Genomic DNA, 19,510 nt, shown 5'->3' with positions numbered 1-19,510 from the left:
AGCGTGCGCTGGTGTCTTGTGGAGGATGTTACTGTCTCGGAGTGGTGCGCTGGTATGGCGGTGGAAACGTGTGGTGCTCAGCGGTATCATGTTCAAGGCGTGTTATCGGGTAGCGGGCAAAGAAAGACGGCTCTGTTCACGCGCATACGTGCTGGCAGCTGGAGAGAGCGGGACGAGAGGCAAGAGAGGCGAATCAACGGAAAGGGAGGGAGAACCTGTCGCCTGGTGCAAAAGCGGCGAGTACGAATGGTGGTGTGCTTCGGGTGGTGCGAGACCTCCGTGGCCACCGACAGACTCGCGTTGCACAGGAAGTGTGGAAGGCGGTCGCCCTTCAAAACCTCAGGGAAGCGGATCACGCTGCCCGCGTTGCACTGGCTCACCGCACAAGCAAGCACCCTGCCGGTGCTGATCTTGGTGCGCAGGTCATGGCAGCGGCCCCGCGTCATCGTGATGCGCTCACCCGGCTTCAGCTCGTGCACGCGATCGGCACGAAACAGGCCCTCCACGCCGTCGCAACGCACGCGTAGCTCCGCCTTGGACCGGATCCTCTCGCGCCCCCTGACAGGGTGCTCACCAGCTTCATGGTCAGCACGCCGCCGTGGTCGATAGGGACCTCCGTTTTCGTTCCAGGAAAGTGGTAAGGACAGCCCTGGTTCTCCTCCACAGTGAGCAACAGCTCCGCAGACAGTGTCGGATACCTGTCCGTCTTGTGCTGGCTGTCCTTATGGAGAGTGAGGAGAGATGGGGCTGCATACGCAGAGCTTGCGGCGTTCAAAGCCGGCGATGCCCCCGAACCAGCATGCTGTTGTGTATCTCGTCACACTCGCACGCTTTCAGCAGCCGGCCACCCCTCCGGGGGCCCAGCGGGCAAAGGGTGGGGCAGACTGGAGTGGCTCACTCGGCAGCGAACGCCTCGGCATCCCGTAGGACCTCGTGGGTCTCGGTGCGCTTCATGGGGTGCTAAGGGAGTCATGAGAGAATAAGGTGACGGTGGCGGGTACGTTGGTGGAAAGTGGTGCAGGTGAGAGTGTCATCTCGGAGAGTCCGTCGCATGCCTCCCGCGAGACGTGGAGACCAGACTGAAAGCCAAGAAGAGAGAAAGAGATGGAGAGCGGACCGAGCAAAAAGGAAAGCAGGTGCGGTGGAGAGCGTGGCGCACGTGCTACGGCAGTAGCGTCAGAGCTGCATTCGCCTTCTACCTCCGTGCGTGGCTGGCTGAGAGAGGGAGGGTGTCGCAAACACCGCTGTGAACATGATGGATGGGTGGGTCTACGTGTGTGTGCACAACTAAGCAGTGAAAAAATACAAGCAAGAACATTGCCCAAGATGGCAAAGTTAGCACACGAATGTTTTTCCGGCTACAAGCATAAAAGGCACCGCTTGTCTGGCTATGTATTTCTTTTCTCTCTGCAGCAGACTGAATGAATCGCTTGGTGGCATGTGCAAATCCTCCTCTCTTCTTTGGGGAGGGGCGTGGTGAAAGTTCCTTTACGGGTATCATCACTGCAGATACCTCTTGTGTGTTAACGGAAAGAAAAGTAAAACCGGAAAACGAAAGGAAAGCAACGGGGCCGCGGTACAGAGCACAAGCCATCAGAGCCGCCACCACACATACCCACACAACACCGCCATTGTCTACATCAGTTGGGAGCCCCGCTTCCCTCTCCTCATTTTTCATCAAATCCTCATTGCGGTCATCCAGCAACGGTACCAGTGCCATCAAACAGCCGCTGAGGTGCATAAACACCGCAGCAAGTCGCTCACACACACCACCCACGCACATAGGTGGGCGCCGTGGGATACAGGACATACTCCACTATGGATAACGACAGGAAGAGCGAGAAGACGGGAAAGAGAGATGGCTGAGTTAGACGCACGTGCCTACCATGTTGGCCACTACGCCCTTCCAAACGTAACAAAAGAGCACAACAGAAAAACGTCAGCCGCCGCATCTGCACACATGCAACTTGTCTCGCTTGTTCACAGTGAGGCCTGGGCTGAGGCGAGAAAGAATAGCCATCAGGAAGCACCCGCAGTTGCTGCCCCTTGCTGCTGCGGATCGCTATGGGGCTCTCTCATTTGCTGCTAAACTTGTCACCCCCACACAGGTGGTGATTTCGCCTTCTCTCGTAGAGAGGAGAGAAGTGTTCGGAGGCGTAAACAGCTGGAAGGAAGGCTGGCGAAGGGACGGGTGGAAGAGGGAGAGAGAGACACACGCCATCGCTTTCCTCCTCCTTACAGCCACCAAATAACGACATTAATCCAAAGGTGGTGAAGTCAAAGACAGAGGCCGCCCTGGAGAGGCTGGTGAAGGGGAGGGCGAAGTGAAGTGCTCCGTTTCCAACGTGCTCAATCTGCTATGCGGGATGTAGTCCACACTCTTCCCGTGCCCGCCACAGGGCCCATGGTGTGGGGCGAAGCAGCCATCGAGACACGCGTTACAGCAATACGCCGACCCAGCCATCTGAGCACCTCTGCCCTAAACTCTACCCCTCCTTGCCCCGCAGGTCGCCTCACAGTCGCGCTCGTCATGTGTATCGCCACCCTCTGCCTCTTCATCGGGGTGGCGCGGGCACCCCACACCAGCAGGCAGCGAGGACCGGGTGTGGGATATGTTCGATCCACGCTGGCACCTTGCCCATCATGGGGATGGCGCAGCGGTGTTCACGGTCGGAGGCTTCGCCGACGCAACGCCATCCAGGACCAAATCGCCGACATCAGTGGCGATACGTCGCTCTCACCTAGGCGCGTCGTACGTGCTTGGCCCTGTCACCAGCAGAGGTGGCTTCCCCCTCTTAGCATGGGTAGGGGAAGGAGGCGACGTGCCTTCTCCACACGGAGTGAGTACTGGACCCTTATACACTGCTGAGGTGTTCGACGTTGTTCGCGTATGAGGGCACATGAAACGTAGGAGATCAGATGAAGAACCTATACGATGGATCAGCAGTACACAACTCCAGCTGGCGTGTTCTACTGCATACTTGTTTTGGTGCTCACCATCAGCGGTCATCTGTACTCAATCTTGCTTTTATTGACCATCATCTTGTAGGCCTCCAGCTGGTCTACGCCAAGGATGCCACTCTCCTCCAGCGTCCGCGGCATGTACGCGCAGTTTTTCGGCCTCTGCCAAGACTGCGTCTCGTAGCTGTAGGTGTGCCGAAACATGCACTGGCGCGCGCTCTCGTCGAGCACCCATGTGTCTGCAGGGTAGCGCGATATGTTGAAGTACGTGTAGTTGTACTCACCCTCCTGAACAGACTCATGCCATATACCAATCAGGTCACGTGGGCCATATTTGAGTTTATCGTACTGGCGCTTGGAGCGTGCAATATACTGCGAGAACGCGATGCGGCTGTTGTTGGCCTCGGTGTCGTACTTCAAGTACTGATCTTGGAAGGGACTGCCACGAAGATTCGCAGCATTGTAATGGTGCCAGCGGATCACTGGGGCGTTGGGCTGCGCATAAAGAGTTTTGAACCCATATGCGAATTGCCGCCACCGCCAGTCGATGTCGTCCATGTATGCGGGGAAGTAGTTCTCGTCAAAGTATCCAACGACCGAAAGCGCTAGCCGTGTTACCGCAATTGTCCCCAGCGCAAATGGCACAGGAGTCACAGTTGCCACGTAATTCCCAAAGAACCGCCCTTTCAGCTCAGCGTCAGTCACAATTCCGCTCCTGCGGTTCTCATCCCCAACCATGTACCGGATGCGGTCCGGCATCAGCGGCGCAGTCCGGACGTTCAGCGGTACGCCGGGGTACCCGCTCCGCAGCACCTTCAGCGGACGCCCGCGCGGCACCCACCGCTCGTAGTACGAGTAGTTACCCTCACGCACCAGCCGCTCCTCTAACTCCACCTCCGCGCGCAGTGCAGCGAGCATGGAAGCGTCACCGCGGGTGTTGTCCTGGACAACTTGTACCATTGTCGCAAGCAAACCACGCTCAAAGATCACGTCAACGCCACACGCAAATACCCACGGCACTTCCTCTTCCGTCCGCTCCTTCAGCGCCCACTCGAATCCTTGGTTCATGCTCCCAGAGTACCCGCGGTTGTACCTGTTCCGCACAATGAGTAGCCGCCCGCTTTCACCGAAGAGGCGCTGCAGCCTGTCAATGACCGCAGTTGTCTCCGAGTTGCGCTCGTTCTGAATCACGTAATGGTACCGCACGGGGACGTCTATGGAGCACACAAAGAACGGGAAGAACTCCACATCGCCTGTCAGTGGGGTGATCAGTAGCGGGATCGCGTTCTCCATAGCCTTGACCGCGTACAATGGCCGCCCGTGGTCGTCCAACTGCAGGTTCCGTCGAATGCACACCGTCCAGTCTGTCGGTAAGCGCATCTTTTTCCACGGATTCATCTCCGGCGAATCGTTGTGAATTGCTGGCTTCATTGTCTCGCCCTCACGAGGCAGACCGTCCTCTCCAGCGTGATGAGTGCTCGTAGGCTCAGGCCATAGAGTGGAGAGCTCAGCTGTGTTGTAGGGTATTGGTGTGGTATGCAGCAATGACGAGTTGCTGCCAGAATGCGTCATTTGAGTTACGTTAGTGCTCATTTTATCACTAGGTAGCTCAGCATTCGGTGTTGCTAGCAGCGTGATCATAGGTTCACTGAAGACGAAAAGAAGTACCGCGCCTAGAGCCATAAATAAGAAAAGACTAGTCAGGAAAAGACTCCGTGTTCCGTAAGTGACAAAGGGGCGGCGGCTCCACATCGCCTGCGCGGCAGCATTTTTCGCCATCCTGTAGGGTAATCTTCTCAGTGACGAGTGCGTCGAGAGTCAGCCTAGCAGGGTCTGTCGAGCTAAAGTAATGGGTGTCGGCATGTGCAAGTATGTCTCACCGAATTGCGGTATGGTGGCTAGTTAGGAGCCACATCAAAGGCTCACGAGGCGCACAAACTGCTACCATAGAGGATGTAGTGATAATTGTGTACGCTCACCTACAGCGAGCAAGAATACTGATGTGATCGACAGAGCAACGCGTTCGTTGGTAAGGGGACAGAGCGGGGATAAGGATAAAAAGTACACGTAGAAGACGCGTCTGCTTGTTGCTGTATCGCTTCACTTCGTGGGGCGATACGCAGGGAAGAGCTGAAAGGCAAGGCAGAAGTCTCGGTACTATGCAGCGAGGGATGCATTTGATGAGTGCCGTGCGGACTGAGAGTCACTTGACTCCCTCAAAGTGACAGGGTCGCTGTACGTGGGTAGACGGGTCCTATTGTACTGGACATGACAAGCAGAAGCAGCAGCGTACAAGGCCCGTGCCGCATTGCCTTTCAAAGGCAATGCCTCTCACAGTCCTCATTCACTCTACAGACACTTTGAAAACAAACAGAAAAGCACATACGAAACATACGGCGCAGGATGCCGCCATCTACGTAGGTGTCAGGAACTGAGGAAGATCCCCTAGCAGAAGCATGAGGCAAATGGTATTCGGATGCCTCCACTGAAAAGCGATACAACTCCATAGCGTTTCGCTGTGCGGCTCATCACCGAGGGAGCGGCAGGCGGCACTCTGTTGTCGCGACGGATGAAAGGACATGCTTTCCACACCATCAAGCAGTGAAGTGCAAGAAAAAACAAGCCTACTTCATAAAATAGTCACGTGCACCAGGGCCATAAGACGCATGCGAGCTCGCACTTGCTAGACCATTCCTGGCCAACGTTGTGCTTCGACACCATTTTGTGACAGTCAGGCAGTGGCCAGACCTCTTCATCATTCTGCGGCCGCCTAGCAATGCCTCGGGAGCTGCGCACAGAGCTTAGCAAGGTGGAGCTGGAAAGATGACCACCAATGGCATGGAGGTGGAAGAGCATTATTCACAAACTAGTGATGTCCGCGCAAGTTGTGGACGATGAACATTCACTTCGGACTCGGTGGCCTACGGAACACTGTAAAATCATTGTTTGTCGATGCCCTGCAAACACACGCAGTGGGTGCTGGGTGCTAAGGTGGGGCAAAACTTCGAGTGTAGCCCGTCGATAGGGTCGCGCAGCTGTATCGTATCTCTTCCGATGGGAGAACTTGACGCATTTCCAGACGTCTTGGTGCAGGGAAGGTAGCGTGGGGAACTATACACTACCTTTTTTGGTATTCGCTGGTGATAAAACAGCTTCAACAAGGGCTCGCAGAGACTCAGCATACTCGGATAAGAAAACGTATTGCTCACCTTCACGGCAGTCGTTTGAGCCTGGCATCAGGGTAACAAAGAATGGTCCATGAACTCAGCCCGGTATAGGACATCCGCAGAGCTTTGGTCCTCGCCGTACCTCCGTCAGTCACTGCATAGCGCACCCACGCTCAGCCCACTGTGCACAACGTAAGCACGGCGGACAAGCACATCGCTGACGCGCGAAACCCATCTGGAAGAGTAGCCCTGCTGGTTGAAAGAGTTGCCAAGCAGCAACTCGGACTGCATTGTGAATGCCGGAGGACGGGTGAGTGATAGTGAAGACTGGAAAAGATGTGCTCAGTCTTCTGGCGTTTGGGGGCGTGTAGATGACGTGCTTTCCCTGTGATGCTTCGCCGCCGTAGTGCACGGTATCAAAGACCACGTTCCGTGGAGGAGGCGAAGAGTTGAACAGTAGCCTTTCCCAGGGGCGGGTTGTGAAGAATCTTGGGGGTCGGGGGCAGGCTAGACTGGTGCTGTGTCGCAGAGACTTGCAGTCCTACCCACATTCGCACCAGCCCACTGCGAGCCGAGCCGACGACTCGACCACGATGCGCGGTGACCTACTAGCTTCTGCTCTTGCTGCGGTGCGGCGCTGTTAAGTGTGATCCTGGGCCTGCCCTGCACTGTACGCAGTGGAAATCGAGCGTGGTCGAACAATGCCAAAGAGTGTTTGTCGGCGGGGTTCCTTCACGTAGCTGTAGTGCTACGGTGATAGGGGAATGGTGGTTGTATGCGTCCCTTGGTGGACTTGCTCGTAGTAAAAGGAGGTCTTGATGCCCAAATGTAGTATGGGGTTCTCCGGACGGCAACAGGGTCCTTCTCTAGTGGCTGGTTACGTCACACACACACACACACACACACACACACACACACACGGACCAACATAGCGATGGGAGAAGGTAACAGTACGTCTAGGCAGGTCCCACGGTCAAGTGGACAGCGGACCAGATAAGTATCACGCATTCTCCATTGCAAGGAAGTGCGGTCGGTGAAGCAGCTCCTCCTGTCGCGGCTGATGTTTTTTTGTGTATGGTCATACGTGAGCAGCAGTAAGAACAGGGTGAACAGTGCATAGAGATCATTGCCTTTAGGAGCCTAGCGACAGAGGAGTGAAGAGTCGCTGCTGAGGGGAGTACGAGCACATTGTGTAACACAAATACACCTGGACACGAGCGTTTGCAAGACAAGGCCGTATATACCACCTCTGTCAACAGCTTTGCCAGCCGCATATTTTTTCTTGTTCGGTATTTTCTTGATGAGATATATTAGAAGCGACTACGTCACTTCTGGAGCGCAAGCCTATCACGTCCACTGTCTACCATCGTATTGGCCATCCTAAATCGGCAACGATTGGTGGAGTCTTAGCAGAGGTGAAGGCGCAAGCGAAGCTGTTAAACGTTTTTACTGGATAGAGTCACGTCTAGAGCGGTGAAACCCTCTAGCATGGCCACCAGCTGTACCCGTAAATTTTGAGGTGCAGACCTTGGCGGATGGCAGCATGCAGCGCTGCCCACTGCCCATCGGCACTCCTCACCGATCGCACGCCGCCTCAGCTACTCACCAAACATTCTGATGACCGAGTAACCAAGGCCTGACATTCCACTCTGTGGACACACTGTGGTCACCGATGGCTATCTGCGGGTCAATCGAAACTGCCTAGTGCATTGTTTGTAATGTTCCCGGACTGAATGTATTTTATCTCCCGCATTGTGCATCTGTCTGAAGATCTCCGGCACGACTGACCAGGCAGCTGGAGTTCGTGAATGAAGGCTATGTACGCTCCGCTTCGACAGAAAGGCAGCGGTGGCGTCATATAGAGTACGAGCAGAGAACCTTCAATATTTTAGGTGAGTCCTCTATGAGCTCAGGGGCCCAGTTCGTCAGCGGTGTCACCATGTACCTACAGTAGTCACACCCTTTTCCTTGCGTACGCCGTTCCCTTGCGAAGCGGCCCCAAGTCAGGTCAGCCCCTAATGTTTTTGTTGTTTGGCGACTGCCTGCACGGTAATCCCGCCTGTATGCTCCATTGCGGTGCTGGGGAAAGGCCATACTACCCCTACAGGCTCACAAATATACAGACGACGCTGCGCGGGTGGTTTAGGAGATGCCCATCATTTACACCGGCACACTCCGAGGTAAAGTCTTACCAACAGTTCTTGGTTCTCTCATGAATCACTTTTTTTGTTCTCATCTCCAGGCTGTTGTACAGAGACGTGATACACGCCATAGCAGCTGCTGTTGCCTGTACCTGATAGAAGGTCTTGCGTTAGTGGATCGCCAAACCTGTTTCAGAGCGGCCGTTGTGGCCTCCGGAGCTTTCCATTTCAATCTCCTCCTCGAGGACTTTTTCGAGGCCTGTCTGGTCTGCTAGGTTCGCATCTTCGTAGCCAAGTGAAACGGCCCCGCTGTGGCTGTGAAAGCACGGGCATTCCACAGTCTCCTGAATCTGCGCGTCATTGACAGGGGTGCGTGCGTCCGCGCGGCACAGCGATCATTGGGGAATCAGCACTGATGTAATGCAGGTCGTTGCACACTTCGTACGGGCAATTTGTCGTTTTCTCCTCTCCCAGTATCGGACAGGTACGAAGATAAAGCAACTGTCACTTACATTGGCTCCCCCCACACTCATAATCAAGCAGCATAGCACGATGCGCAGATGCTGATACGAAAAGTACTCCTTTTCCTCTCGTTCGCACGATTATGGTGGGAAACGAATGAGCGCTACCATACAGGAGTAGAGGTCAGTTAGTCCACACGTGATTACCGCAACAACCGAAGAAGAATAGAACAGAAAAGAGGCGGGCTATGTACCTTTATAGAACATCCTCTTTGATTGTCTCCCCCATTTTGGACGCGAGAGGGATCTATCCAGAGAAGAAAGCAGGGGCGAAGAGTGAGAAGCTATGGACTTGTGTGTCCGATGTCTCACGAAGAGCGGCGACGCCTGGTCACACACGTCCGTGTGTGCACGCAGCAAGGCCGTTGGAGTGTCTCACCCGCGCACCAAGGAAAGCACACCTTTCAGCCAGCGAAAGCGCGCCACATCCGTGTTTTGGTGAGCCGAAGTGCCAAGTGAAAAAAAAATGAGATCAGTATTGAGGGAGTGCGTGTTGTTATCGTACACGGCACCACATGCGAAAAATCTGTCAGTGCCATTACGCGGCCTTACGTATTCCGCTATCACTTCGTTTTCCGTGCCCAGTTCATCGTGGAGCACTTTGAATCCACTGTGGCACCACCACATGTGAACCGCCATGCGCCACGGCATCGTCATCGAGCTGCAACTTTGACCACTCGATCTCCTCCTTCGACTCGTCGGAGCTGATGCTTTCGTTATCGCAGCCGCGGTGCCGCTTTTGGCGCTTCCACTCAGTCTCCTTCTCGTCATCGGAAAAGTCGGGACGGACGTGCTCGGGGAGCTCCTCATCGTTGATGTAGCTGGCATCTGTGCCTTTGGCGACGTCGCACTGCTCAAAGGGGTCGTACATGATTTCTTGGTGGAGAAGGTCGTAGTGCAGCACAACTCCTTCCGCGAGGCGATGAGCCCCTATCAGCTCACTAAAGTCTTCACGCGTCGACTTTACCACGTAGAAGGCTTGCTTGACCGGTCCGAAGACGGAGGAAACATAGCCGACGAGCGTGCCGTCTGTGAGGCACAGCCGCGTTCCGACGTCCATCGTGAGTGTCTCAGGAATGGCTTCTGCGACACACGAGCGGCTCACCGCAGAGGTGGTGCTGACCACCGCAACTGGGGCCTCAGAAATCTGACTGAGAGGGAGCACAAGGGCTGCACAAGCCATCGTGTTGTCGTCTATTAGTACTTCATCGCCATCGGGGACAAGCCAGCCGCGCCGTGCTCTGAATTCGCCATCATTTGAGGCAGAGGAGGCGACAGACCGCGCAGAGGCCGCTCGCACGAGGGGTTCTGAGTCCACGGAACTGATGGAAACAGCGCGGCGCGTCGGCTTGTCGTCAGCATAGATGACACCGACAGCTGCACGTGAGGTGACACAGTCCATCTAATACAAAAAAAAAAAAGAAACAATGAAGAGACGGCAACGTTGAGTGCCTTAGCGAGGCAAGGCGGCTTTTTGTGTGTCAGACATAGAGAGAGAGGAAGGGGGTGTTTGCTCGTTGGGAAGGGCTTGCCTTATGCACCCAGAGGTTAGGAGTGAGACATTCCGTGGAGAGAGGTGAGTCGCACCGCGAAACGGACAGAGTCATCACGCGTGCGTCGGGCGTGCGCGCACAATGAAGCATCCGTGACCAAATCACAGCGTCCACTTCGGTTACACTAGCTGTTCGTACCCCAATGGATGTGGATGATCGGTAAGGTGGGAAGAGTCGGGTACTGAGCGATGAACATCATCACCAAGGAGAACCATGTGGCCCACATCGGCGTTCACCATGATCTAAGAGGTACTACTACCTATCTCCATTCACGGTGAATCCTTGAGCGCTACACGGATTACTGGTGCTCGTTAGGGTGCATTGTCGTGGGTAGAATTGAGAGCGCAGCTCCCAAACTGCAGAGGCCACACAAAGGAGCAATGAAAACAGATCAACCAAAAATGAGCTGCCGAAATGAAGAAAGGCAGCAAAGGAAGAGAACAACACATCCATTTCAAAGTAATCCAGTAAGCACAAGCGTCTACCCATAGTTGTGCACAGCGTGCACGACCACCTGAATCGGTAATGGCAACTTGCACATACTGCGGTGACCAAACCGTGGAGAGCAAGAGCAACGCCAAGAAAGAGAAGCAAAAGAGGAATGGCATCCTCTTGCATCCGAGTAGAAGCTTCGTCTGCCGTGCACGACATGGAGAGAAGGAGCGAAGGGGAGCGAGGGGAAAAGAATCGAATAGGAAAGAAAAAAAGCGGCGACTAAATGAATGGAGAGTGTAGGAGCGTTTAGTGGCACGCACGAGCACTACACACAACGGCAGTGATTCAATAAGGGTAAAGGAGAAAACAAAAGACAGAAGAACAAGAGCAGATGTAACGAGCGCAAAGGGCCATCACGCTCTCGCTCATTTGCAGACTGAAGTCCGGTACGGGTCCCGGATGGCAACTATGTACATTCTCACTTACGCGTTTCACGCTCGGCGTTTCGCAGTTCTCTGTAAAGCCGTACGAAACTCAAGGCTTCGTCGTTGTACAGCAAGCCCGCATTCTCCAGTTTGTAAGCGCGACTTACACACTCCCTGCTGCTGACAGTGTCGTGTATCATACCACGGAGGGCAACAGGAACCTTTGTGTCCAGCTGTGCCCGCTCGATGACGAAGGCCTCTGTCAACCCAACACTCGTCACAGTGCACACATATTGAGAGAGCGACGAGGCAAACTCGTATGCCCCAATGACGCGACTCAGACCGCGGAATGGGGCGCTGGCGCTTCGAAGAGTTGCATTGCTGACGGCGTTAGGTGCCACATGCACTCTGACAGTTGTATGCTCTGCGTTCCTCGACATGGTAATGTCGAGCACACCGCTCATGACCACTGTCACGGCATTCAAGGTTTTCCCCATGAGCGCGAGGCGCTCACCGTTGAGGAAGACGGTCGGGGTGCTCGCCTCAAAAAGGTTGGCGAGTGTGGAGCCAGGGCAGCAGAAGGACATGTACGGGTCTTTCCGGAAGAATTGCAGCGCCACCTTGTCTTTGTGCATCTCTGATGCCCGGTCCCTCTTGGCCGCACTACGGCAGTGCAGAAGTGCTGCTGGCTCGCTCATGCCTATCTCGATGAGCGGCTCCCGACTCAGACGCCATATGTCACAGTAGTCGACGCTCACAATGGAGCTGCGCTTCGGCTCGTTGACGCCGCAGGAGCACTCGAAAACACCAACACAGCTTCCCTTCAAGACCTTTCGCTGAGTGCCTTCGTGATCGCGCAGGACTGCCACCCCGTCTTGCACAAAGTAGGTTGAGGAGTTCATCTCGCCCTCTCGAAAGAGGTAGTCCCCGTCGTGCAAGACAATCGGTTCGACGCTGTCGATCAACCGCAAAAGGCTGTTGTCGCTAAATTGTGCAAAGTACGGGAAGTTGCGCAGGAAAGCCACGTGCAGAGGAAAAAAGCGTTGGAGGTTCTGGCGACGACGCACATCTGTGGCCTCCCGTTGCTTGCTGGCTACCGCCGGACTTAGGTACTTCACCACGTCCTCGTAGTCCTCCGGCGAGACAGCCCAGTAACCGATGTCCGTCTCGCAGATGATGGATGCCGAACGCGGCTCTTTGCACACTAGCGCGAACTCACCTGCGTAGCACGGTGCCTGGATCTGTAGGACGCCGATCGAATTGTCCTTTGTGCGGCGCTTGTCGGGCCCCTTTTTGCGAAGCACAATTGATACGGCCCCCAGGGTGACCATGTACATAACACGACCCACATCACCCTCATGCATCAGATAGCTTCCCTTACGCAGGTAGCACGGTTTCACCTTCTCCACTAACTTCTCCAGCAGCACCGAGGGCCAGCCCTCAAAGAACGTGCCGCTCATGCTCTGAATGATATGTGGGTAGGGGAATGGGATATCGCTAAGGTGGCTGCGCGTCAGCTGTTCTGTCTCCCTGCGCCTCGCACGCAGCCCGAGAAAACGCCGAACCATTGGCGCCATTAAGAAGCTAAGAGTGTTCATCGCCTCCTGTACCCGCCGTTCCTGCATGAGGGCTGCCAGGAAGACATGACAGACGACGATGGTAGACCACCTTATCGCCCGATCCAGAGATTCCTCACGTCGCTTGATCTCCACTAAATGTTGATGCTTGTAGAAGATACACTTTCGCCGCTCCTCTATCTGCAGAAAGGCCGTCTCTCTCGCCACTATCGCCGCCTGCTTCGCCTCCTCCGCCCTATCGAGCACCTGGCGAATGCACTGGCGACCGTTTCGTCTTTTCGTACATGACAAACGTCGCTGAAAGGCCTCTGTGTCGAGAGGGGCATTTTTCTGCAGTCGAGCGAGGATTATCTGCTTTTCCCAGCTCATTAACGTGCGAGAGTTGCCACTTCTGCCGCTCGGCAGAAGATTCAGTGACACATAGCGATGTGTAGTGATGGAACGCGGCATCGGGGGGACACGGAATGGAACAAGAAAGCCGACGGAGTCATCCCTCTCCTCCTGGGTATCCTGCCCTCGCTCATCATAGAAGACAAGGCTGGTCAAGAATACCGAAGTGTTCTTGCGCGGCTCCATTACTTGCGGCAAAGCGAAACGCGGTTACCGAATTGTAAGCCGTAATAAGAGAAAAGCGTAAGTGAACACAAAAAACACAACAGACATACCAGGGGGTGGGGGTTGTGTGGAGCGTGAACGGGTGAAGCGCACAGTCCGCAAAAGAGGGCGGCCCAAGGGTGTGGTGCAGTACATTCGAGTTGCCTGCTAAACATCAAGAGGAGGGGAAAGAAAGGCAGAGGTATTAACGGGACGAGGATCACCAGTGGTGCTAGGGAGGAACGTGAAAGGTATGTTGAACCGTTATCCATACACACATAGGCAAACAATCAACACAGAGAAGTCCTTCGTGTCGGAGGAGCTCTCAAAGCGCACGCATGTTCCCACCACACAAGTGTATGTGCGTTTATATGTCTTGAAAAGGGCACACAACAAACGAAGTGTGGTCTTCCTCACTGTTTTTGGGGTGCAAGGCGCACATGAAGTGCCCTTTTATTGCTCGCATTGCTGTACTCCTATTGCTTTTCCTGAAGTGCAGGCAGCCTACACAAAAGCGCCACAAATGCCTTGACAATTACACAAAGAGAGAGAGAGAGCGACGTGCAAACCTCAAGAGCACACCACAGCAAAGCACTGAAAGAAAGCCTTCCTTTTTGCATTTCATGGTTTGCATGCTACATCATAGAGCACAATCTCACCTGAACTCTTCCCGTGCCCGCCACAGGGCCCATGGTGTGGGGCGAAGCAGCCATCGAGACACGCGTTACAGCAATACGCCGACCCAGCCATCTGAGCACCTCTGCCCTAAACTCTACCCCTCCTTGCCCCGCAGGTCGCCTCACAGTCGCGCTCGTCATGTGTATCGCCACCCTCTGCCTCTTCATCGGGGTGGCGCGGGCACCCCACACCAGCAGGCAGCGAGGACCGGGTGTGGGATATGTTCGATCCACGCTGGCACCTTGCCCATCATGGGGATGGCGCAGCGGTGTTCACGGTCGGAGGCTTCGCCGACGCAACGCCATCCAGGACCAAATCGCCGACATCAGTGGCGATACGTCGCTCTCACCTAGGCGCGTCGTACGTGCTTGGCCCTGTCACCAGCAGAGGTGGTTTCCCCCTCTTAGCATGGGTAGGGGAAAGAGGCGGGGGCTACTTGACTTTACCATGCCACAGAACGGGGAGAGGGGGGGGGGGGGGTACTGCACCCCGGCTACCTCGCAGTGAGGTGGGTGGCATCGTCAGCGTGTAACACAAAATGTGATGAAACCAAAAAGAATGCACCCCTCCACGCACACATAACTCTCCCGCTCTTTTTCCGCGAAAACAGCGTCCTTCTTATTCGTCTGGGTCAGTGCACTTGACCTTTCGCTTTGTTTTGACGCGGAAGAGGTCCTCCTTGCGGAGCTCGTCGGGCCCTGTCCAGCGTCCGAGCTTCTTTAGTGTGGCCTGTATCTCCTCGACATCCCTTGAATCCATTCGGTCGTGGAAGCGTCGAAGGAACTCCTCAGCGCTCACGGGGTCTATGTGATTGTGCACCGCTTTGAGTGTGTCAGCGTCGTACTTGTAGTAAATCTGATTTGTTTTCGAGTTGTGGTACACAGGCACGAGACCGGCGCGAATCGCCTCCAGCACTTGCTGGCCCTTGATGTTGAGCAGGTCGGCCTCCTCCTTGGACGCGTTGCGGTGTACCCAAAACTCGTACTTGGTCTGCTTCCATGCGCGAACAATCGTGTTCGTATCGGTGTCGAATTTGCGCAAATATAACTTCAGCAGTCTGCGGTACAGGAGAGACGCGGCTATCGGTTGCAAGTCAAAGTTCTGAATCGGCGCGGACGGTGTGGGAGAAATCAGCTCTACCTTTGGTGCCTTTCGGAGGCACACCTGACGAAGCATCCTGAGTGATCCACGGCAATGTTGGGGAAAGGCAGTTGTACAGCAAAAAGTAGCAGCGTCAATGGTGGTTTTGCGGGCGGGTAAGGGTGGTGCGCTTCAGCGTATTCTGGAAGAGAGGGGATCCTTTGTCAAATCTGACAGACCTGCCCTGATGAAGAGGCTGTGCGAGTGGGAGTGAAAGCACAAGTGCAAAACGCAGACGAAGTGCTCAGCTGAGGGAGAAGCGCAGGAGATGAGAGGGTGGCAGCTCAAGTGCCAAGATGATGAGGCGGAGAAGGTGCAGAAAAAATCCATATGCGCAGGGTATGAAGAGAGCACAAGACGCGAGACACACTTGCAGATACGCGTGGTCCCTTCCAAAATGGGAGGAAGTGTCTGCGTCCGTTGGCACTGCGAATGGCGCCGAGCACTCCCCTCCCCCCCCCCCCCCCGAGTACAGTAGATTCAGTAGGGGGTGTAAAAATACGTGAAGGATACGAAAGAAGTCGTGCCGCAGTGAGTGCGTGAGTCGAAGACAGTGGGGCTTCGAGAAGAAGAGAGGACAAGGCTGCTGGACAATACCCTGTACGCGTTCCCTTAAAAGGAGAATAGCACTCCTGGTGCTCTGCCGCCCGTCTTCCTCGGCGCTGTACCCAGTGGTAATGCCTTTTTGCCGAGGTGGGCCGTGCGTTCTTCTTGCCGTCATTAAGGCTGACCAGTGTACGAGGGAGAACACGGGAACTAGAGCACTGGTAGGCTCTCTCTGGCCTTCACTTGACCACCTGCTTCGTCCGCCCTTTCGATGCATGAATGCGCCGTCGTCACCCACTCCTTATGAGTTAGCGCCAGTATCACGACAACGACTCGCAACTCAGTAGTGCCAGCAGCACCCAGTCCGTGGACACATCCTGCCCGTCTTCCTCCATATCAGGGTTGTACTCGTAGACAGATGGCAATTGCCTGATGAACTCCTCCAGCTGCTCCAGCGGGGGCAGCTTTGTCGCAGACTTTCCGTCTGAAGCTGACTCCTCTGCCGTTCCCGCGCGTACAGAAGTGAGGCAGTCCAGCAGAGTGGGAAGCTGCACAGCCTCGGAGACGATGGCGAGTCGACTTGGGGGAGCTGTGGGCACCGCTGGGAGTTCCTTGTTGGCACCATCCGCCCTGTCGTAGAAGCGCGAAGGATACGGCCCTCTGCGGGTTTTGTCAAATCTTGGTCGAGCCGGTGCGCTAAAATTGCGGAGTCCCACTACCGAGGACCACAACGTTTCCTCGGGAAATGTATGTGCTGAATGAGCCGGTGTAGGAAGAGAAGCTTGCTCCTCGTCGCGGTGAGCATCCTGGGTTGCGGTAGTGTCCTCCAATGATGGCGTCGTCACGGTCTCGGCACCCGGCAAAAGCAGCGGGCGTTGAGGTAAGGGGCAGGAAAACTGAATGGTGTCGTAGCGGTGCGGAGCCGCATGCGGAAGTAACAACTTCGCGGTGAGCATGATGTCACTTGTGTCGTCTTGTGCTAGAAGCCTGCAGGGAAGAAAAAAGCGGTGGCGCAGCTGACGCGAAGCGTAGAGGAAGTTTCGAGACTGAAGTCCATCACTCCTAGCCACATCCTCTAGCTCGCCCAGGGTCGCCTCCACCTCCTCGCCACGCGACGGGTCAGCCGTGAGGAGGTTGGCGCAGGCGTCGAGCACCAGCTCGTCAACGCCGCACTCCTCGCAGCTCCATCCCTTGTTCTTGCCTGCGAACAGCATTACCTTGAGATGCTCGCACCACTGCTGGAGAATGACGAGTGCACTCCTGGCGGCACGATTGCGGATAAGTTCCAGCAAAATCCAGTGGGAGCAGAAGAGGTTAAAGGGATGCAGAAACATCGCCGGCGTTTCGACAGCGCCGGACTTTAGCAGCTTCCGCAGGGCAGCCATTGTAAGCGAGAGAAACTCGACGTGGTGCATCACAAAGCGCGCTACTAACCGGAGATGGTCAGGCTTCTCCTGCGTATTGCCCATGCGCATGTAGTTCACTGCCAGCACAGTGATGTGCTGCAGCTTCTCGAGCGCCTCCTTCGCCGTAAACCTCTCCTCGTCACTTCGCACGTACTGTAGCAGCCACGCGTGCAGCTGCAGCAGAGACTCCTTCACCTCCCGGAACGCCATCTCGGTTGCGCCGAGGTCAGTATGGTACACTTGCGCCACGAAAAGTCGTACACACACGTCTTGCTGAGAAAACAAAATGGCCAAGTCAATCGCTGCCGCGACGCTCTGAAAGCGCTCTTTGTCGGAGAGCAGTGGCTGCTGGTAAACGCAAAAGTCGACCAGCTCCATCCACAGCGTCACCTGGTGCGGAAAGAAGCAAGCCATCATGGTCATAAAGCTGCGGCATCGACTGTAGTGCAGAACTTCTCCGCCAGCACCAGGGAATAGCGGCCGGTGAACGCGCTGCAAGAGCGTGTACCATAGGCTCCACAAGTCCATCTCAATGCGCGACAGCACCGACTCTCTCAAGCTTAGCGAGGCCGTTGGGCTTTCGATCGTGAGGGGGCGTGCCAGATAGAGTGTATAGGGAAACTGCACGTGGGTAGAGGTCGCCGGTGCCCATTCTGTGGGGTAGAAAAAGTACATGAGTCGCGACAGGTCGTCCGCCTCCGTCTTGACGCGCGCTAGCCGCTTCTCTAGCTCAATTCTCTCGTCCGGGGCCAACCGCCCGCGGTACTCTGTGGCCACAAACATATCGTACTCATCCTTCACGGCATCGAGTCCGACAAGAGGGATGGCGAGGATACGGTTGTACATCCGCTTGCGCCACTCACGGCGGCGCATGTGATCGCGGAAGGATGCAGAGCGCCAGTTCAGGTACTGCACCCATAGCGATGTGCTCTGCGGTAACATACCAACGTCGCGGCGCAGGCAGGTGCGGTACAGCAAATCAAGCGATGCGCTGTCTGGCTGCACATACTCCGCTGCGAAAGAAAAGAAGAGCGAGTACAACTCGCAGGAAAACGCCAAGGGGAGATGGCGGTAAAACACGTTCAGTAATCGAAGGTAGCCCTCGTAGACGTCTTTGGTGTCCGTCTCGCTACAGCAGGCCACCAACCGAGTCTTCTTCGCGAGCGCGGCCATCTCCAGCCGAGCGTACGTGCAAACGAGGGGTCCTGCGGTGGGAAAGTGGTACAGTGCTGCGTGCCATACAGTCCGCACCGAAGATACCGGGAATGACATCATCTGGTGAAGGAGATGCAGCCATGCCATTGTGTCAAACGTATTGGCGTACACTCGCCCCGTGTTCTGCAGGATAGACGCCGTTGCGTTTGGCACTTCCAACTGCGTCTTTTCCTGCTCTGCAAAGTCGCCCTCTCCGAAGAGGATCCCGTTCTCCAGAATTGTGAGCACGTTCCAGGGACAAGCATACCCGTTTCCCACCTGATCAAGTACAGGAGCGTCGTCGATGCCAAGTCTGCAAAAGAGCTTGTCCTTGGCACCGTGGATACGCTGCCGTGCATTCTTGAAGACACCATGGAGTCGCTCCATCTCCAGTTTCTCGGCCGCGTTGTTGATAAAGACTCGCCAGGTCACCGCCTCTGGCACATCATCCCCGATGGCAAGAGGTGTCTTCACTGCATCCTCCAGCTGCTTTAGGAGCTCGCACTTGACCTCTGCTCGTGAGAGGTGAAAGACTGCAAAGCAAGGGTGGCGCCTTAGGGACTGCTGTAGGATAAGAAGACTCTCCTCACCGACTTGCTTCTCTGCTGGGGCAACAATAGCTGAAGTTGGAGCCGGTGCAGGAGTCGCAACCACATACCCGGTCAGGCTGCGAAGGCGCCTCACCAGATCTTCAATCTCAGACATTCTCAGCAACTGACTTCAGCAGCTCAATCCGAAGATAAAGCGTTGCAACACAGGCTGTGCAGCGTGTCACTAGCATGTGGATGTTGCAGAGGTACTGAAGAGTTGCACTGGCGGCGACAGAAATACGACCTTTGTATGTTGTTGTTCTCAAAGTTTGTGCATGCGTGACAGTGGATGGGTCAGCAGGGGAGGTGTGGAGAGCAGTGCATGTACCCTCAGGAGAGGTGGAGAGCAGAAGAGCAGCAGAGGGAAAAGAATACGCACAGGACGCTCAAAAGCACACGTGCGTCCTCTTTCTTTTTCGCTGAGAAGGAGAGAGAGGTAAATCGACGCCCGACATCAATGGTGAGATGTGGCTCTTGGGAGAAAAGTCAGCGAGTGCCACACGACGATTTGCTGTAATACGCGCCCCAGGCGAGCCGCCTGTAAGCGTGTATGCGTGCCGCCTCACTCTCTCTTCTCCGGTA

The 19,510-nt window shown here is 55.3% G+C and overlaps 5 protein-coding genes across 5 annotated transcripts; all 5 read right to left on the bottom strand.

Annotated features, from left to right (window-relative positions):
- Positions 1-3,006: 3,006 nt before the first annotated feature.
- Positions 3,007-4,740, bottom strand: LBRM_32_4230 (putative GIPL galf transferase; the record flags this gene model as incomplete). The annotated part of the gene is made up of 1 exon (XM_001567721.2): positions 3,007-4,740. The coding sequence occupies one exon, from the start codon at positions 4,738-4,740 to the stop codon at positions 3,007-3,009; it is 1,734 nt and encodes a 577-aa protein (XP_001567771.2).
- A 4,636-nt stretch (positions 4,741-9,376) lies between these two features.
- LBRM_32_4220 (conserved hypothetical protein) lies at positions 9,377-9,973 on the bottom strand (the record flags this gene model as incomplete). Its single annotated transcript, XM_001567720.1, has 1 exon — positions 9,377-9,973. One exon carries the CDS (start codon positions 9,971-9,973, stop codon positions 9,377-9,379), a length of 597 nt encoding a protein of 198 aa, XP_001567770.1.
- A 1,283-nt stretch (positions 9,974-11,256) lies between these two features.
- Positions 11,257-13,356, bottom strand: LBRM_32_4210 (cyclic nucleotide-binding protein-like protein; the record flags this gene model as incomplete). Its single annotated transcript, XM_001567719.2, has 1 exon — positions 11,257-13,356. One exon carries the CDS (start codon positions 13,354-13,356, stop codon positions 11,257-11,259), a length of 2,100 nt encoding a protein of 699 aa, XP_001567769.1.
- A 1,314-nt stretch (positions 13,357-14,670) lies between these two features.
- On the bottom strand, positions 14,671-15,228 carry LBRM_32_4200 (conserved hypothetical protein; the record flags this gene model as incomplete). Its single annotated transcript, XM_001567718.1, has 1 exon — positions 14,671-15,228. The coding sequence occupies one exon, from the start codon at positions 15,226-15,228 to the stop codon at positions 14,671-14,673; it is 558 nt and encodes a 185-aa protein (XP_001567768.1).
- Positions 15,229-16,058: 830 nt separating this feature from the next.
- On the bottom strand, positions 16,059-19,043 carry LBRM_32_4190 (conserved hypothetical protein; the record flags this gene model as incomplete). Its single annotated transcript, XM_001567717.2, has 1 exon — positions 16,059-19,043. The coding sequence occupies one exon, from the start codon at positions 19,041-19,043 to the stop codon at positions 16,059-16,061; it is 2,985 nt and encodes a 994-aa protein (XP_001567767.1).
- Positions 19,044-19,510: the final 467 nt, after the last annotated feature.

This window comes from Leishmania braziliensis, chromosome 32, assembly GCF_000002845.2.
Source record: "Leishmania braziliensis MHOM/BR/75/M2904 complete genome, chromosome 32".
Classification (NCBI taxonomy): Eukaryota; Euglenozoa; class Kinetoplastea; order Trypanosomatida; family Trypanosomatidae; genus Leishmania; species Leishmania braziliensis.
Note: the sequence above shows the minus strand (reverse complement) of the source record. Positions and strands in the feature narration are given on the sequence as shown.